Source organism: Zonotrichia leucophrys, chromosome 27 (genome assembly GCF_028769735.1).
Source record: "Zonotrichia leucophrys gambelii isolate GWCS_2022_RI chromosome 27, RI_Zleu_2.0, whole genome shotgun sequence".
In the NCBI taxonomy this organism is placed as follows: Eukaryota; Metazoa; Chordata; class Aves; order Passeriformes; family Passerellidae; genus Zonotrichia; species Zonotrichia leucophrys.
In genome coordinates, this window is record NC_088196.1 from 2,536,529 (window position 1) to 2,553,905 (window position 17,377).

The 17,377-nt window shown below is 42.1% G+C and overlaps 2 protein-coding genes across 2 annotated transcripts in view; one reads left to right on the plus strand and one right to left on the minus strand.

Annotated features, from left to right (window-relative positions):
- Positions 1–9,117, plus strand: part of LOC135458564 (M1-specific T cell receptor alpha chain-like) — a 208,892-nt gene extending 199,775 nt beyond the window's left edge. The window contains exons 4-7 of the mRNA XM_064733780.1: positions 2,610–2,873; positions 4,767–4,814; positions 7,453–7,562; positions 8,211–9,117. Coding sequence (XP_064589850.1) covers positions 2,610–2,873; positions 4,767–4,814; positions 7,453–7,562; positions 8,211–8,216 — 428 coding nt within the window. The 3' untranslated portion in view covers positions 8,217–9,117. The remainder of the gene's footprint in view (positions 1–2,609; positions 2,874–4,766; positions 4,815–7,452; positions 7,563–8,210) is intronic.
- A 5,260-nt stretch (positions 9,118–14,377) lies between these two features.
- Positions 14,378–16,446, minus strand: DAD1 (defender against cell death 1). Its single transcript, XM_064733795.1, has 3 exons — positions 16,177–16,446; positions 15,021–15,171; positions 14,378–14,566 (listed from the first exon to the last, which is right to left on the minus strand). Exons 1-2 carry the CDS (start codon positions 16,412–16,414, stop codon positions 15,041–15,043), a joined length of 369 nt encoding a protein of 122 aa, XP_064589865.1. The 5' UTR covers positions 16,415–16,446; the 3' UTR covers positions 14,378–14,566; positions 15,021–15,040.
- Between the last annotated feature and the right edge of the window lie 931 nt (positions 16,447–17,377).

Consider the following 17,377-nt stretch of genomic DNA (forward strand, 5'->3'; position numbering starts at 1 on the left):
CAAGGTTACATTTGGAGCTGGAACCAAACTGGTGGTTTCTCCAGGTATGTCTGAATCCAGGTAGAATTCAGGTAGAATTCACATAGAATTTGAGTAGACGTTCTTCTATCAGCTCACAAAATATTTTGCCTATTTTGCCAATATTTTAGCAACAGGATAATGAATTTTCAGTTGGTATTCAGAGCAAGTGATTTCCATGGCTGCAAGGATATTCTCCCCTCTCTGTTCCTGAGAATGAACATGGCAGAGGTTTTACATGTGCAAGAGGATTTGTTTTGGACATTGAACAGGATTTGGGATCCTACATTAATCTCCTCAAGCAGAGAAGAGGAATAGTGAGATTTATTTTACTGCATAGGAGAGCTATGCAGTAAAATAAATAAATAAATTTAAATAAATAAATAAAATTTTGTAAATGAGTCAAATTTAAATTTTTTTAGTACGCAAACTAATTTTTGAGAGAGGAATCTGACTGGCAGAATAAATCAATGAGGAATAAGATGGAGAACAGGAGTTGTGGTGCAGGTGGCTGTCTGGAAACAACGGGACAAATATGAGAGGAATATTAAGAAGAGTGTGTTTGGGAGTGCAAAATGCAAAGTACATTAAAAGAAATTCAATAGGTGGAAAAGTCCCAGGTAAATGGATCTGTGTGTTCATAGAGATAAACAGGATTTTTTAATGGAATATTTAATTGCTGAAGGATCCTTTCAGTGCTGCTCTGGATATTGTAGAGGCCTTTGCTATTGTGTAACTCTGGGAGTAATTACAAATTCACATTTGGATCTGGGACGAGACTTCTGGTTTTGCCAGGTACATTTACACTGATTATTTTACTAATTTTTTTTTTTTACCCTGATTTTTTTTACGAATTTTCAAGTTTGCTAATACACACCAAGATCTGGGCAATGGCAGCTGTCAAGGGCATTGCCCACCTCTACTTGGGCACCATCTAAACCTCAGGAGAACATTGCTATGATGTCCCCTGCTGCTCCTTCAATGTTAACAAAATATTTTGGGGGTCAGAAGGAGCAATTCTGCCCATCTAATCCACTCTCTGAGATGGATTAACCCAGCTGTGTGACATTTTAAGAACAAAAAGACTTCAAGTGGCTGCTCATGAACCTCCTGAGAACCTTTGTCATTTTTACACCTGGAAGACATCCTTCAGTAAAGATGAAATTGGGCAGCATGGAAAGCTCAGAGCATCATTATTTGCTTCTCACTTTGCTGTAAATAGAGGCGATAAATAGAGGTGATAAATAGAGGTGATAAATAAACAGCATCTCCAGCACAGGCTTGAAATGCTGTTTATTTATCACGTCTATTTATCATTTCATCAAGCCAGAATAACAGGTCACAGGGCTGTGGTTAAAGTAGATGTTTTTTACCAAAATTATCTCAAACCTTCATGGGCACACACACCAAGGAACTTACAGGAACTGCAGCACCAGAGCAGAGGCAGCCACCACTCTGAGTAAGAACAGGAAATTAATATTTTGCAAAAGAGCTGAGGCTTCCTGTGAAAAACAGCCTTTATTGTTTTGTGTGTTCAAGATCAAAGCATTGCACAGATTGAAAAGCAGAAAAACACCCTAATTTGGAGTGAGGTAGATATTTATCTCTTCAGAAAGCACAGTGCTCATGATGAGAGAGAAAGAGAGCAGCTTGACAAATTCCTCCTCTTCTGTTTCATTTCCACGTGCCCCATGGCAGTGATCTACCCTGGCTCATCTGTGTTTTATACAGGGATATAAATGTACATCTGTATTTTATCATCAAGCTTTTTAGCAGCTCCTGCCTTCCTCTCCCTAACAAACAGTCAAAAAATTGCCAAAAACCAAAGGGAGCAGGGGAGGTGAGGGAGTCCCAGCAGAAATCAGGCTGGGATGATTTTTAGGGCATGATTTAGACTCTCATCAGGCCATGGTGACAGTTTAAATCATGGCCTAAAATCATCCCTTAATCATTCCCGGCCTTTTCAGATGTTCCAGGGATTCTGTTTGGCCTCTGTGTCTGCCACACAATAGGAGTGTCACAGACATCTTTTATGAAAAATCCTTTCCTTAGGATTTTTTCCTCCTGAGAAGCTGAGAGGCCTCAGGAACAAAATGTAAACAATGGTTATCTGCTGCTGTGGGATGCAACAGGTGCATCTGGGATTGGCCCGTGTTGGTTGTTTCTAATTAATGGCCAACCACAGTCAGCTGGCTCAGACTCTCTGTCCGAGACAGAAGCTTTTGTTATGATTCCTTCTTTTTCTATTCTTAGCTAGCCTTCTGATGAAATCCTTTCTTCTATTCTTTTAGTATAGTTTTAATGTAATAGATATCATAAAATAATAAATCAGCCTTCTGAAACATGGAGTCAGATCCTCATCTCTTCCCTCATCCTCAGACCCCTGTGAGCACGGTCACACAGAAGCAGCTTCTGCATCATCTGCTGTAGAAGTTTTGGTTCTCCAAAGGTGTCCTGGCACAAAATCCCAATGATCAGGCAGCTTCCCACTGGAATAATGGAGAATCCTGCATTTCCAAGTGGCTCTATGTAAGACTCCAGGAACTATGGATGTGTAATCTGACCTAAATCTTCTTTTCTCCTCTCTGCAGAAGTCACTCCATCTCCCTCCGTCTACAGGCTGACCTCCAAAGATGCCCAGGGCCTGGAGATGTGCCTCATCACAGATTACTCCCCTGAGAAGCTCACTCTGAGCTCAGCAGAGCAGCACACATCTGCTGTGGTGGGGGTGGCCACGGATGGGGACAGCGAGGAGTCCAGCTACCTGTCCACCTACTGGGCCACGAGTGACCACCTGCACTGTGCTGCCAGCCACGAGGGCTTTGGAGAGCTGGAGGAAGAGGACCCTGAGAGTGGTAAGGGCATTTCTGGGGCTGTCACCAGGGTTGGAGGTGCTCTGGGTGCTCCACTGTGGTCCCACGGGACAGAGGAATGTTGTGTCGCAGACATCTTTTATGGAAAATCCTTTCCTTGGGATTTTTCCTCCTGAGAAGCTGAGAGGCCTCAGGAACAAAATGTAAACAATGGTTATCTGCTGCTGTGGAATGCAACAGGTGCATCTGGGATTGGTCTCATGTGGTTGTTTCTAATTAATGGCCAATCACAGTCAGCTGGCTCAGACTCTCTGTCTGAGCCACAAGCTTTTGTTATCATTTCTTTCTTTTTCTATTCTTAGCCAGCCTTCTGATGAAACCTTTTCTTCTATTCTTTTAGTATAGTTTTAATGTAATATATATCATAAAATAATAAATCAAACCTTCGAAACATGGAGTCAGATCCTCATCTTTTCCCTCATCCAAGAACTCCTGTGAACACAGTCACAAATGTTGCTTTGTTGCCTCTGTTTTCTTGCCAGATTAATCCATTTTCTGACCCAGAGATGGGGCAACAGAGAGGTGTTTTAAAAGCTTTTATTCTATTTTCAGTCTCATGTGAAGGGTGACACAATACAGATGTTATAATTCACGCCATCACAATCAGAACCCAATTATTTCCTAATTACAATACACTATAAGTGTTCCTTGGCCCGTCAGCTTTTGCCACACTATGCTGTAAATGCCTTAAAGAAAATCATCTCAAATTATCCCTCATGGCTCCTACTACAATATATCTTTCATAATTCTGTTTCTGTAAAGTATTCAGTCTTTTCTCTCATGTGAAGGGTGACACAATACAGATGTTAGAATTCACATAATCACAATCAGAAGCCAACTATTTCCTAATTATAATAGATGATAAGTGTTTCTTGGCCTATCAGCTTTTGCCACACCACACTGTAAAAGCCTTAAAGCAAATAATCTACAATTACCTTGTGGGTAATTTTACTTAATCTTACTACAATAAATCTTTCATAATTCTATTTCTGTAAAGTATCCAGTCTTATTTGTAAGGCCACCTTTTGAAACTTGTTTGGAGAATTTTCTATGAATTCATTTCCCACGCTGTAAGCCTCTGGCAAGCAAAAGTTCCTTCTCCCAAGAAACAGTATTACTTAATCTCTCAAGGCTGAATTGGGGTTTTTCAGCCTTGAAAAAGGGTAATATTATTAACATTTATTGGAACTGCAAGCTTTTTGCAACACCATGCTGTAAATGCCTTAAATCCAATAATCTAAAATTACCCCTTTGTGGGTCCTACTAAATGCATCTTTCATAGTTTTATTTCTCCAAATAAATCTAATCTTATTTATAAAACCATCCTTTGAAACTTGTTTCTAGTTCCATTTCTCTCTCAGCAATGTCTGTCCTGTTCCATGGCATTACCAAGTCAGCATTTCTTATCTCCAGATAAGAGATAAGAAGTGTGCACACTGATGCACACTGAGCCTTCTGCCAGGCTTGGAGAATTCCCTACAAATCCATTTCCCACATTTCCCCCTCTCTCTTGAACAGAAAAAACTTTTTTGATGGTTTTGATTATTGTTTCTCCTTTGTTTATTGTCTCTCCTTTGTTTATGGTCTCTCCTTCCCCCTTGATGGAAATGGGATTAAGGATCAGCAGACTAGTACAGTCCTAGCAGAACACACTGTGGGGGGATAGAAAGCTTGAAATTCCTTTATAAAATGGAACACTTAAGTTTAATTAGATCCTTTTTTATGCTTGTCCTGAAAAAAAAAGAGAAAATAATGTTTATGGGAGGGTTTGTTGGTCAGAAATCCTAATTAAGTCCTTATAAGCAGAGCTATCATCATAGACCTCTGAAGAAGAACATTGTTGTAATTAATTCAATTTATTGTCATTCTCTGCAGGTGCCAGTGCTGTCTGTGTCACAGGGCTGTCCCTCCACTTCAGGACAGGTATGTAACTCAGCATTTTAGGAGAAAAAATTTGCCCTAAATTAATCGTCATCCTATCACCACTGAGTCAGGGATGACGCAGAATTGTATCAGAAGGCAGAGGGCAAAACCCCATTTATTTGATCCTCTCCCCTTTTATAGCTTAGTTAGCTACAGGTGGACGTGGTTGGTCATTTAATCAATGGTGTGGAAACCCAGGGCACCCAGGGAATATTTCTGTGTCTGCTCTGGGGTGTCCTGGTCTGACTTTGACCCTCATTCATGGAGAAAGTTTCCCAGACTTCAAGACAGACTGGAACCCACAAAAGTGTGAAATGGATTATAGAGAGCAGTGTAGGTGCATCATTGGGTGAGAAATTGGGGTTTTGGGATTTTTAGTGTGTTGTGGATGGCAGCAGGATGGAGGGCACAGGGTGTCATCCTGGGTTTCTTCTTCATGCTGCTTCTTCCTTCTTCATGGGTTTGGGTGGCATTTTGTAAATGGGCAGAAAAGTCCACACTGGGATCAGTTATTGGGTGAAAAGGGAAAATAATCCAGGTGTCAGTTCTTAATTGGATAGTTCAGTCTTAAAAGCCCTTGTACCAAGAGATTGTTGGCCATTTTGTGCCTTCTAAAGAAAAGCTGCCCAACTCACAGCAGTGAGACTGTTTTACTGATAAGAAATAACAAACACCTGAGTCTGAACATGAACTACCATCTCAAATGCCTTCAATCCAGACCCAGAGAAACCAATAAATACATTTCACATGATTGGCTAATTAACAAGACACTCATTTGTAAAAGGAAAACAGCAAAATAATTTGTTAAAAAACATCACCTGCAGATTGTTTAATATCTGACTATCATTGTTTATCTCCAGCTCCCTAAAGCTTCCCAGGCCAATTCAAGGGAAATTATTATATAAATAATACAATATATTATATAAATGATATATATATATATAAAATGTAATAAAATATAATATAATGTAATAAAATGTAATATAATATAATGTAATATAATATAATATAATATAATATAATATAATAAATATAATGTAATATATTATGCGATGCAATACAATGTAATATAATATGTATTTTATATGTATATATATTAAAAATAATATATTATATTATATTATATTATATTACTTATTTGGCTTTCTCTCTCTGACCAGACTTCTCTCTCTCTCATCTTCCCAAGCTTTTGCTGCTTTACCCTGCTTACAGAATTCTTTCTGAAGCAGCAAAAAGACAGAAAATTTCCCCAAAAGGGCCCCCACAGGTTTTAACACCAATGCTGAAAGTTGTGGTGTTCCTGCAGCCTTGCTGATCCAAGCTGATCATTTCATGCAGCTCTTGCTCTGACTCACCACAGAGCTGCTGCTGAAAGTTTAAAATCTTGAGAAAAACATCACATTGCTGCCCACCCCAGAGCGGCTCCGGGTCCTGCTATGAGTCAGCAGTGCTGCATTTCAGCTTTCAGAGGAGCTGGGTTATTTTGGGTGCACAAACACCTCGTGGGACAGCAGCTAGCAGTGGTTCCTGTGCTCAGGGGTCACTGGGGCTGGGCTGTGGGGATGCTCACAGTTTATTCAGAGAGAGAGAAAAGCCAGATAAACTTTCCCAGGAATTGTTCTGGCGAGTTTTGAGAAGGCTGAGAGAAAGAATTAAAACAATCTTGCAGTGTTTGGAACAGTGGCTTTCTCATAAGGTGTTTACCAAAGGGTGTCTTCTCAATTAGCCCAGGGTGTTGATTAAATTACCAGCCAGGTCCACCTGTATCAGAATGGTGTATAAAATAATGGGTTTCTAATGAAGAATGTATAAAATAATGGGTTTCTAGTGAGGAAGGTATAAAAGAAGAGGTTTCTAATTAAGAATGTATGAAATAAAGGGTTTCTAATGAAGAATGTATAAAGAATGGGTTTCTAATGGAAATTATATAAAAGAATGGGTTTCTAATGAAGAATATATAAAAGAATAGGTTTCTAATGAAGAATATATTAAATAAAGGGTTTCTAATGAATATATAAAAGAATGGGTTTCTAATGGAGAATATATAAAGGAATGGGTTTCTAATGAAGACTATATATAAAAATATATATATTTAAAAGAAATATACAAAAGAAATGCAATATATTTCTTTTATATTATTATATCAATTACACACTTAAATATTATATAATTATATATTTATATATTATATATTGTATGCTTATACAATATATATTTTTCTATAATATATAATATAGATTTATATTCTTTTCAAATACTAATGGTTTTGTAACTTCACATTAATATAAAATTCAAATGAAATTGTGTTATATTATTAAAATTTGAATTGTTTTCCCCCTGCCCATCTTCAAAAAAATTTAGACAGAGGAAGGAGGGCTGCTCCAGCATCCTGGATTCACAGTGCACAGTATTTAAAACCAGTTAGGTGGCTGGCAGAGTGGCAAATTGGATAATTAAGTGGTTTTTGAATGGAAGAAATTAAAGTCTCTGAGTCCTACTCCCTATCTCATTTCCTGCCCTACCAGCTGACTCCATGACACAATGGAACAACTTTGTTAAAAAGAGCTTTTAAGTCTGTGTGGGACATGAGGATGTCTCAGTGCTCTTTTAACTCTCATTTTCTGTTGTTTTTTTCCAGATGAGCACTTGAACACCATTTCTTTGTCACAGCTGGGCCTCAAAATCGTTTTAATGAAAATAGTCATTTTTAACGTGCTGATGACAGTGCTTGTGTGGAAGAAGAAAAAGGTGAGGATGCTTGAGAGGGGTCAGAAAATATCTGGATTGGTTCTTCAGCTGTGAATGCTCTTTCTCTCTGGAACAGCTGTTTTTGCAGACTATCCAGAATTCTTCCAGTAAAATCCCTCCATTCCTGTGGCCATACCATTTTCAACCACCCCTCAACTGCTCTTCCTGGTCCATACGAAAATATTTTCCCTTTCAAGACATTTCTCCCTTTTATTTCTACATCCATCCCTTACCTTGCCTGCACTCATCCATCAGATTTCTTCCTTCACCTGGGAAAGTTTGATGGTTATTGACTTTAATATAAATCCTAATATATCAGCTTTTCCCAGTGTCTGTTTCTCTCTTGCCTGGACATTTCAGCTCTACAATTGTGCAGTTGTAACCTAAATAATGATTTAACAAACCTTTTGTTTTTGTTACATTTCTCCCTCCTATTTGTACATCCATCCCTTGCCTTGCCTGCACTCACCCATCAGATTTCTCTCCTCACATGGGAAAGTTTGATGGTTATTGACTTTAATATAAATCCTAATATATCAACTTTTCCCAGTGTCTGTTTCTCTCTTGCCTGGACACTTCAGCTCTACAATTGCGCAGAGATAATTTTTAAAGCAATAATGATTTAACAAACCTTTGTTTTTGTTACAGGACTGAGAGGAACCAGCTGGGGCAGTCCTGAAGTACCAAACCCATCAGCTTTGAGAGAGCATCGTGGGCAAGAGGGAGCTCAGGGAAATTCCTTGTGCAAGGAACATCCCCTGCTGCTCTTACACATCACACCAGCCATGATATTCTAAATTGCTTTATTTGCATTGCTATAAAACTGCTCAAAATTAAACATTTCCAGCGTTTTGCCCTCCAGATGTCTGGGTCATTCACCACACTGTGCCTGTTTTGCATGAAGCAGACTTTGCTATAATTATACATTGCCAAGTTGTTGCTTCTATTAAAATTACAATTTCTGCCTAGAGCAGTGCTGTGTGTTAAAAACTGCAAGCTAAATATCATCTGAATGGGAATTTTTCCTATTTTGGTAGCTTTAGGGTGTTCATATCTCTTAGGGTGCACCCCCAGTAACCTTTTCAGGTGCAAATGAAACACTTTAAAAAGCAAAGGGAAACTGAATCAGGATGCACTGTCCTGTCACCTTTTGGTGGATTAGAGGAAGATATCCCATTTTTCCCCTAAAGGATGAGCTGCAGTCTTCCAGAAATTCCAAATTCAGTGAAATTGCCAGTTCAATGTCACAGAAGAAATATTTAAAAGGATTTTTTAAAAGTTTATCTGACCATAACACTTCTTAATTTAAACCAGTTTAAGATCTGGCTTTCTGTTCAAAATACAAACCACTTTTGTAAAACTACAAACCACTTTTGTTCTTTTTGTTTGCTTCTAACAACTGAAATATTTACCTGTCCTTGTGTGCCCACCTTGGAACTGTGCTTGCCTGTGGCATCTGCATGCTGCTAATCCATGGACTGTCCTGGCACCCACCAGATGTCTTGGCATTTCTTTAGGCTGTCATCAAACAATTCTTATTAAAAAAATGATAAAATTTTTGTCTCTTGTATTTGTTGTCTGAGGCATTGGGCTGGGCTGGCTGGAGAAAATAAAATCATGGCTTGGCCACACTCAGGGTGTGATGGTGTTCACAGGGGTCAAAGGATGAGGGAAGAGATGAGAATCTTGCCTCCGTGTTTCAGAAGGCTGATTTATTATTTTATTATACATTAATATAATATATAATAATATTTTAATACAATACATTATATATTATATATTATTATATTATTATATATTATTATATATTTTATTATATTTTATTATATTATGTTATCATATATTAATATTGATACATTATATATTAATATCCATTATTATGACATATTATATTCATCTAATATATTGATATAATATGTCATAATAATTTAATATAATATATTAAGATAATATTTTAATATATTATATTAAAAGAAAATTATATATTAAAACTACACTAAAAGAATAGAAGAAAGGATTTAATCAGAAGGCTTGCAAAGGAATGGAATGGAATGGAATGGAATGGAATGGAATGGAATGGAATGGAATGGAATGGAATGGAATGGAATGGAATGGAATGGAATCTTGTGACTGACCAGAGAGTCTGAGACAGCTGGACTCTGATTTGCCATTTGTTAAAAACAACCACATGAGACCAATCTAAAATGCTTTGGGGTGAAGACAACAAAATCATGGCTTGGCCACACTCAGGGTGTGGTGGTGTTCTCAGGGGTCACAGGATGAGGGAAGAGATGAGAATCTTGACTCCATGTTTCAGAAGGCTGATTTATTATTTTATTATATATATTTTATATTAAAAGAAAACGATCTATTAAAACTACACTAAAAGAACAGAAGAAAGGATCCTCTTCTCAAACTTCTCTCTCACAGAAGTCCCTGTAAATGCTCTTCTCCACTAAGGCATCATCAGAGGTTCCTCTGTGGAGGAGAAATGGAAGTGTGCTCTGACAGAAACCTCAGATCTCTCCCTGCAAAGCTTGAACCTTGCCTGTACCTCCCAGCAGTCCCCAGAATGGCAGGAAAACACTATTTTATTACTATTAAACTTCTAAAATTTTAAAAACAAGCGATTGGCGTTTTTCACAAAGGCAGCTTTCAGATATCAGGCTGCCAATCTCCCACCACCACAATGTTCTCCCCCCTTCCTCCCCTTCCCTGCATTTTCTTGTTTATTTCGAGCTGCAAAAACCACAGAGCAAAGCAAAGACAGGAAATAACCCAGCGGGACAGGAAGTGTGTGAAAAACACCAATCACTTGTTTTTGAAATTTTAAAAGTTTGATAGTAATAAAATGGTTAGAAAAATAGCAATATAATTAGAGTAATGGAAATTTGGACAATTTGAATTAGGACAGTATGAGACAATAGAAAAAAAGAGTTACAGATGGTCCAGGTACCTCTTTCTGGGCAAAATAAGCCCAAAAAAGGACACAATTAACAGAGGATTAACCCTTAAAAACAATAACCTGTTGCATATTCATACACCTCATACATGATGCATAAATTCCATTCAAACACAGAATTCTGTCTGGTCAGTGTCAGCTTCTCCCTCTGAATCCTAAGGTGTCTTCAGGGCTGAGCAAGGTGGGAAGAAGTTCATTTCTTCTGCTAAGGGAGAAATAAATTCTTTTTTTTATGAAAGATTTAGGTGTCCTGTGGCTGCTGTCTGGTCTGAGTGCCTCATTCCTTTCTTTAAAAAAATATTCCACATACATAATTTCTATTTTAACAAAATGTTATAGCATGAAACTATATTTAACACACTAGTAAAAAAATTAATACAGCATAACTTTCTAACATAACACTTATAATGTTCATTTTAATATTTGTGAAAAGCCAATCATAAAATGCACATTTTTCACTCATATTCATACACCTCATACATGATGCATAAATTCCATTCAAACACAGGATTCTGTCTGGTCAGTGTCAGCTTCTTCCTCTGAATCCTAAGGTGTCTTCAGGGCTGAGCGAGGCAGGAAGAAGTTTGTTTCTTCTGATAAGGGAGCAATAATATAAATTCTTTTTCTCTGAAGGATTTAGGTGTCCTGTGGCTGCTATCTCAGTGTGAGTACTTCGTTCCTCTCTAAAAAAGTATCTTACATAGCATAGTTTCTATTTTAACATTATGTTATAATATAAAACTCTATTCAACACACTACTTAAGATTAACACAGCATAACTTCCTGACATAACAGAATACTTACAAAATATTTGCAAAAATCGAAAAAATATTTGAAAAAAATCGAATATTTGCCAAACGCCAATCACAAAACACCCACTTTTTCACAGGGTGCAAAGGGGCTGGGGCCCAGCTGGGGCAGGAAGAAGCCACAGCACAAGTTCCATGACGCCACAACCGAGATGTGGGTCAGCACTGGTGCTCGCCTGCAGCCCCACCACAAAAACCACTTCCTCTGGAAAGTGCAGCACCGAGGGCTGGGGTGGCACGTGGCAGGCAGGGCAGGGGCTGTGGAAAAGAACAGCGGCCGTTAGACCACAAGCCAAAGGGGAATGAGGTTCAGGGGTGCCCCCCTCACCACAGGCTGCGCTTGGGGGGTTGTTTTGGGCACAGCAGGAAGGATTGAGCTATGAATAGAGTGGGCAGGAAAAGGAGGGCAGAAATGCAGTATAAAGTGTTGGGGGGGTGATGCCTCTGGTTTTAGGTTTTCTGTTTTTCAGTGGTACTTCAGTTGGAAACAGAAATTTTTAATAAAAGGCAAAATAACAAATGTGAAAAATGAGTATTTTATGATTGGCTTTTTGCAAATATTAAAATTAATATTATATGTGTTATGTTAGAAAGTGATGCTGTATTAATTTTCTTAGTAGTGTGGTAAATAGAGTTTAGGTTATAACATAATGTTTAAATGGAAACTATGTATGTAGGATATTTTTTTAAAGAAAGGAACGAGGTGCTCACACTGAGATAGCAGCCACAGGACACCTAAATCTTTCAGAGAAAGAGAATTTATTACTCCATTATCAGAAGAAATTAACTTCTTCCCACCTCACTCAGCACTGAAGACACCTTAGGATTAAGAGGAAGAAGTTGACACTGCCCAGACAGAATCTTTTGTTTGAATGGAATTTATGCATCATGTATGAGGTTTATGAATATGCAACAAGTTATTGCTTTTAAAGGTTAATCCTCTGTTAATGTGGGTCCTTTTTCAGGCTTATTTTGCCCATAACTGCCCTGCTGCCATTGCAAACAACTCCAGGAGTGCTGGCAGGAGTTCTTTATTGCTGACACAGAGCCAGACTCCATTATCCAGGACAGGGAAAACCCTGACCCCTCACATCTCACAGCCTGTGTCAGGCAGGAGATTTGGCTAAGGGTTTACTGGCAGCAGCACAGTAATGGAAATGTTAAATGTGTTTCCAGCACAGCTGGAAATGTTTAAAAGGTGATAAAGAGGAGCCAGAATTGAATTCTGAGAGGTTCTGAAGCCATCAGAGAGCCAAAGTTCCATCTCCTCAGTGCAGCACACAAACATTTCCATGCCATGGAGTCCCAAAACTCTCAAGGTTTTACCTCCCAGTGTTTCAGCTGCAGAGAAAACCAGACAAGCACGAGAACAGAACCTCCTGAAGGTTCTAGAGAAGCTGAACAGTCTGGATCAGTGGGCAAAGCTCCAGGGCATGAGGATCAAGTGCTGCTCCAGCTCTGGGGTCACAGCAGCGCCTGCAGCTCCAGGCTGGGGAGGAGGAGGAGGAGGAGGAGGAGGAGGAGTGGCTGAAGAGCTGCTCGGGAGGGAGGGACCTGGCAGTGCTGGCTCCAGCTGTGAGCCAACAGTGAGCCCAAGCGGCCAAGAAATGCAACAGCAGCCTGGCTTGTACCAGGAGCAGTGCAGGGATCACCCCTGTGTGTGTCGGTGAGGCTGCAGCTCCAGGGCTGCCCTCAGTTCGGAACATCTCACTTTAAAAACACTTTGAGGGGCTGGAGTGTGTCCAGTGAAGAGCTGTGCTGGTACCAGTTGTTGGTTTTTCTGGGTGTGGATTGAAGGAACTTGAGACAGCAGTTCATGTTCAGACTCAGGTGTTTACTATTTATCAGTAAAACAGTCTCACTGCTGTGAGTTGGGCAGCTTTTCATTAGAAGGCACAAAATGGCCAACAATCTTGTGGAGAGCCTGGTTCAAGTATGCCTTAAAGAAATATAGAAGCCTGCTGTAAAAGCAGCCTTTCCCAGGCTTGATCCTGTAAATAATTAGGTTCTCAGCCACCTTCTATATAAACAACAAGATTCTCAAACCGTAACGGTCCTGTGCTGCTGCTGGTGCAGCCCAGTCAGTCTGGAATAAATAAGTTTTGGGAACACTTCAGATCAGGTGAGAACACTTCTTGGTTTCAGTTAAACTAAGTTCAGGTTTGACCATAAGAGGGCAAGTCTGAAGTTCTCTACAGCTGTCAGGAGCGCAGATTTTGAAATATGCCTGGTTAATAACACTGGTTATAAAAAGTGCTGGATTGATGAATAAACCGGAGTCAGATGTGAAAAATCAACAAAGGTGGTCGCTCCCTCACTTCGACACAATCTCTTGTCACAAGGTCTTTTAAGACTGAACTATCCAATTAAGAACTGAAACCTGGATTATTTTCCCTTTTAACCCAAAAACTGATCCCAGTGTGGACTTTTCTGCCCAATTACAAAATGCCACCCAAACCCATGAAGAAGAAAGAAGAAGAAACCCAGGACAACACCCTGTGCCCTCCATCTTGCTTCCATCCACAACACACTAAAATTCCCAAACTCTCAATTCCTCACCCAGTGATACACCTACACTGCTCTCTATATTTCACACTTTTGTGGGTTCCAGTCTATCTTGAAGTCTGGGAAACTTTGACCATGAATGAGGGTCAAAGTCAGAGCTCCCATGGGAACCAGGGCATCCCGGAGCAGACAGAGAAATATTCCCTGTGCCCTGGGTTTCCACAAAGAGCAACAAGGCTCAAAAAAGGACTAGAAAATATTTCTCTTCTGGGGGATGGCTGAGGGAGCTGGGGTTGTTCAGTGAGGAGAAGAGGTGGCAAGCTGGCAACAGACCCTGGGAGACCAAAAGGCAGGAAAGAGAGAGATGAAAAGGGTGGATGACAACTGAATTTCCATGATCATTTGTTTCCTGCTTCCCTGCAAAACTGGGGCACAGGAAAAAAGCCTGTTGGGTAGAAAGGAAGGGAGAGAGGTAAAACCAGGGAGAGGAAAGCTGGATGCAGGAGAAGCTCTGTATTTGTCCCCAGTATGGAAAAGGCTGCAGTGTCATAAAGAGTTTTATTGATGGAAAGGATCAGAGTTACACAATGAGGCTGCAGACCCCTCCACAGGACACTCTGAGGGAGGGAAATCTTGAACCCTGCATCTCCTCTTCTATCAAAGAAGAAGGTGAGAGTGTGCTGGGCACTTCCCCACGCCAGGCTTTGCCATCAGGAGCAGTTCAATACCTGGAAAGAGAGCAGGCAACATCAGCAATGTCACTGCAGAGCAGAGGGGACAGAGCTTTCCCAAGCCCCAGTTATCCTGTGGCACCTTGCAAGAGCAACAACAGGGAATATCCCCACTCCCAACACCCAATTGTCCCCGTCCCCAGCTGAAAACAACTCCAGAGCTGAACCCCAGCCATGCCTCAGCCTCACAGAGCCCCCAAAGCTCCTCCTGCAGAGAAAAATGGGGAATCCGTCTTATAAGAGAGGAATGTGGGCAGTCTTAGTTAATCTGTTTGATTATAAAAGTCAAAAAAGACAGGGTTAAAATCAGGAATAAATCCTCACTCTGTGCCAACCCAAAGCTCAGCTGTGCTTGGCCAGGAGGAGCTCAGGGGACTCCTGAAATTATCATTCTAATTCTCCCCCAAAGGAGAACAGTGCTGTGTTTGTCCCTTTTGTGACCCTTCAGTACCTGTCAGGCTCTCCCAGAGCTCAGCCAACGAAATTGATGACGACGAGATGCAGAATGGTGTTGGCAAAGAGGAAATCAGCGAAGGCCCGCTCGGGGGAAATGCCCTGGAACTCGCCCTTGTTCTGGGGGTTGATCTGGATCCGGAGGCAAACTGCACAGCACAGCAAGAAGAAGAACATCAGTGAGCACAAGAGAAAACCATGGAGGAAAGCAAAGCCTTCCTGGGGCAGCCCAGCCCAGGATGTTCCACCCAGGGAGAAATGTCTCCATTGTTCCTAGAGAGGAGCAGGACACTGGCAGGGAATTTGGATGGGGCTGTCGTGGAGTCAGTGCTCCCACAGCACCACAGGGTGCCCAGATCCTGAGGGGAACAGGCTCAGAGCAGGCCTGGACTCACACAGTGGTGCGGAAATTCCTCTGTGCTCTGTTGGGTGTGTCAGAAACACAGAATGATCTGGGCTAGAAAGGACCTTAGAGATCCTCTCATTCCAATCCCAGGGACACCTTCCACTATCCTAGAGTGCTCCAAACACCACCTAAACTCACCTTGGACATCTCCAGGAACTCAGGAAATCTGGGCACCCTGTGCCAGGGCCTCCCACCCTCACAGGGAACAATTCCTCCCCAATATCCCACTATCCCACCCATCCCTGCCCTCTGGCAGTGGGAAACCATTCCCCCTTGTGTTGTCACTCCAGCCCTTGTCCAAAATCCCTCTCCAGCTGTCCTGGAGCCCCTTTAGACCCTGGAAGGGGCTCTCAGCTCTCATGGCAACCTTTTCTCTTCTGAACACCCCAGCTCTTCCAGCCCTGCACAAAAACAGGGCGGCTTTGGGGTATTCTGGCCAGCAGCACCGTGCATGTGTCCCTGTGGCACTCTCAGTCCCACCGAGCTGCAAGGACAGCCGGGGGGACAAAGCTCCGGGCCGGGCCCGCAGCTGCAGAGCTGGGGAGCGGAACGGGGAGCTGGGAAAGGGCCGGGGATGCTGAGGGGGGCAGCGAAACCGGGAGCTCGGTAAAGGGCGAGGGGTTCTGAGGGTCCCGGGGTTCCCCGGCTGCAGAGCCAGCTCTGAGCGCTGCTGATTCCTGAGGCTCCCCTCCACTCCCGCTCCCGATGAGCCCGAGCCGCGCCACGTCCGTGAGGGGCCGCCACTGACCGCCCAGGATGAAGCTGCCGACGGCCGAGATGAAGCCGCTGAGGAAGGAGTTGAAGGGGAAGGTGCCGACGCCCAGGCAGTATCCGAACTGCAGCGCGCCCGTGAGCAGCACGTAGAGCAGGAAGGCGTCCAGCGCCTTGAGGCGCCCGGCGGTGCCGCCGCCGTACTCGGACAGGAAGCGCCGCGCCACGGCCCGCACTGAGCCCGCCATGACTGCCGCCGCCACCGCACTGCGCATGCGCCGCGCCGCCCGCCCGCACCGCGCGGGCGCGCACAGACGTGGCGGCGAGCGATAGGAGGAGTTGCGCATGCGCTGAGGGACCAGCAGAGTCCGCACCCCTGTGCTTGCAAAAAGCCAATAAGAGCGCAGAGTTGGCTGTTGCTGGGTAGATTAGACAGTTGTTAATTCCGAAAGCCAATCAGGGCCCGGCGCTGCTGCTGGAGGCGGGGCTTTGCCTGAGGCGGCTCGGCTGAGCGGGTGTCAGGGGATTCCTGGCTGAGGGAATGTCTGGGGCTCGTGGACGAAGGGGTGTCTAGGGGGATTCGTGGCTGAAGGAGTGTCCAGGGGTTTGTGGCCAAAGGAGTGTCCCGGTGACACTGATTCCCCTCCCGGGTAAAAGCAAAACGATCTCAGTCTGCCTCCTGCTGTTGGAAAAGGATACAAAATTTAGAATATTTTTGTAACTTTAGTCAGTTTTGCTCGCCTTTGCTGGGGGAAAGGAGTTGGAGTTTCTTTTCAAAGGATCATCACTCAAGGTGTGATGAGCTTCACATCTCAGCAGGCTGGGAGCAGCACAGAGAAGACACAAAAGATAATTAATGAGCATTAATGAACATCAGCTCAAACACGGTCAGAGACACCTGGTCTGAGAAAAAATGAGAGAACCAAGGAATGAGGACCTAGTTAACATCAGAGCCCAACAGATCTATAACCAATAGGAAACCAAATGCTAAGAGCTGCATAGTTTGAGACCAATGAACACTGAATTAATTTCCATGGGTTTTGACTGTGTAAATATCAGAATAATCTAGTAAAGAGTGATGTGTGATGGAAGGATTTTCTCTGCACACCCAGGCAATGTGTTGTTGAGATATTGGGATACAAGACAGATGATGAACTTTGGACCTGATTAGCATAAGAGATTTGAGTACAGAATGCCTTGGGAAGAGCAAACAGAACTTTGAGGATTAAACGAAGATT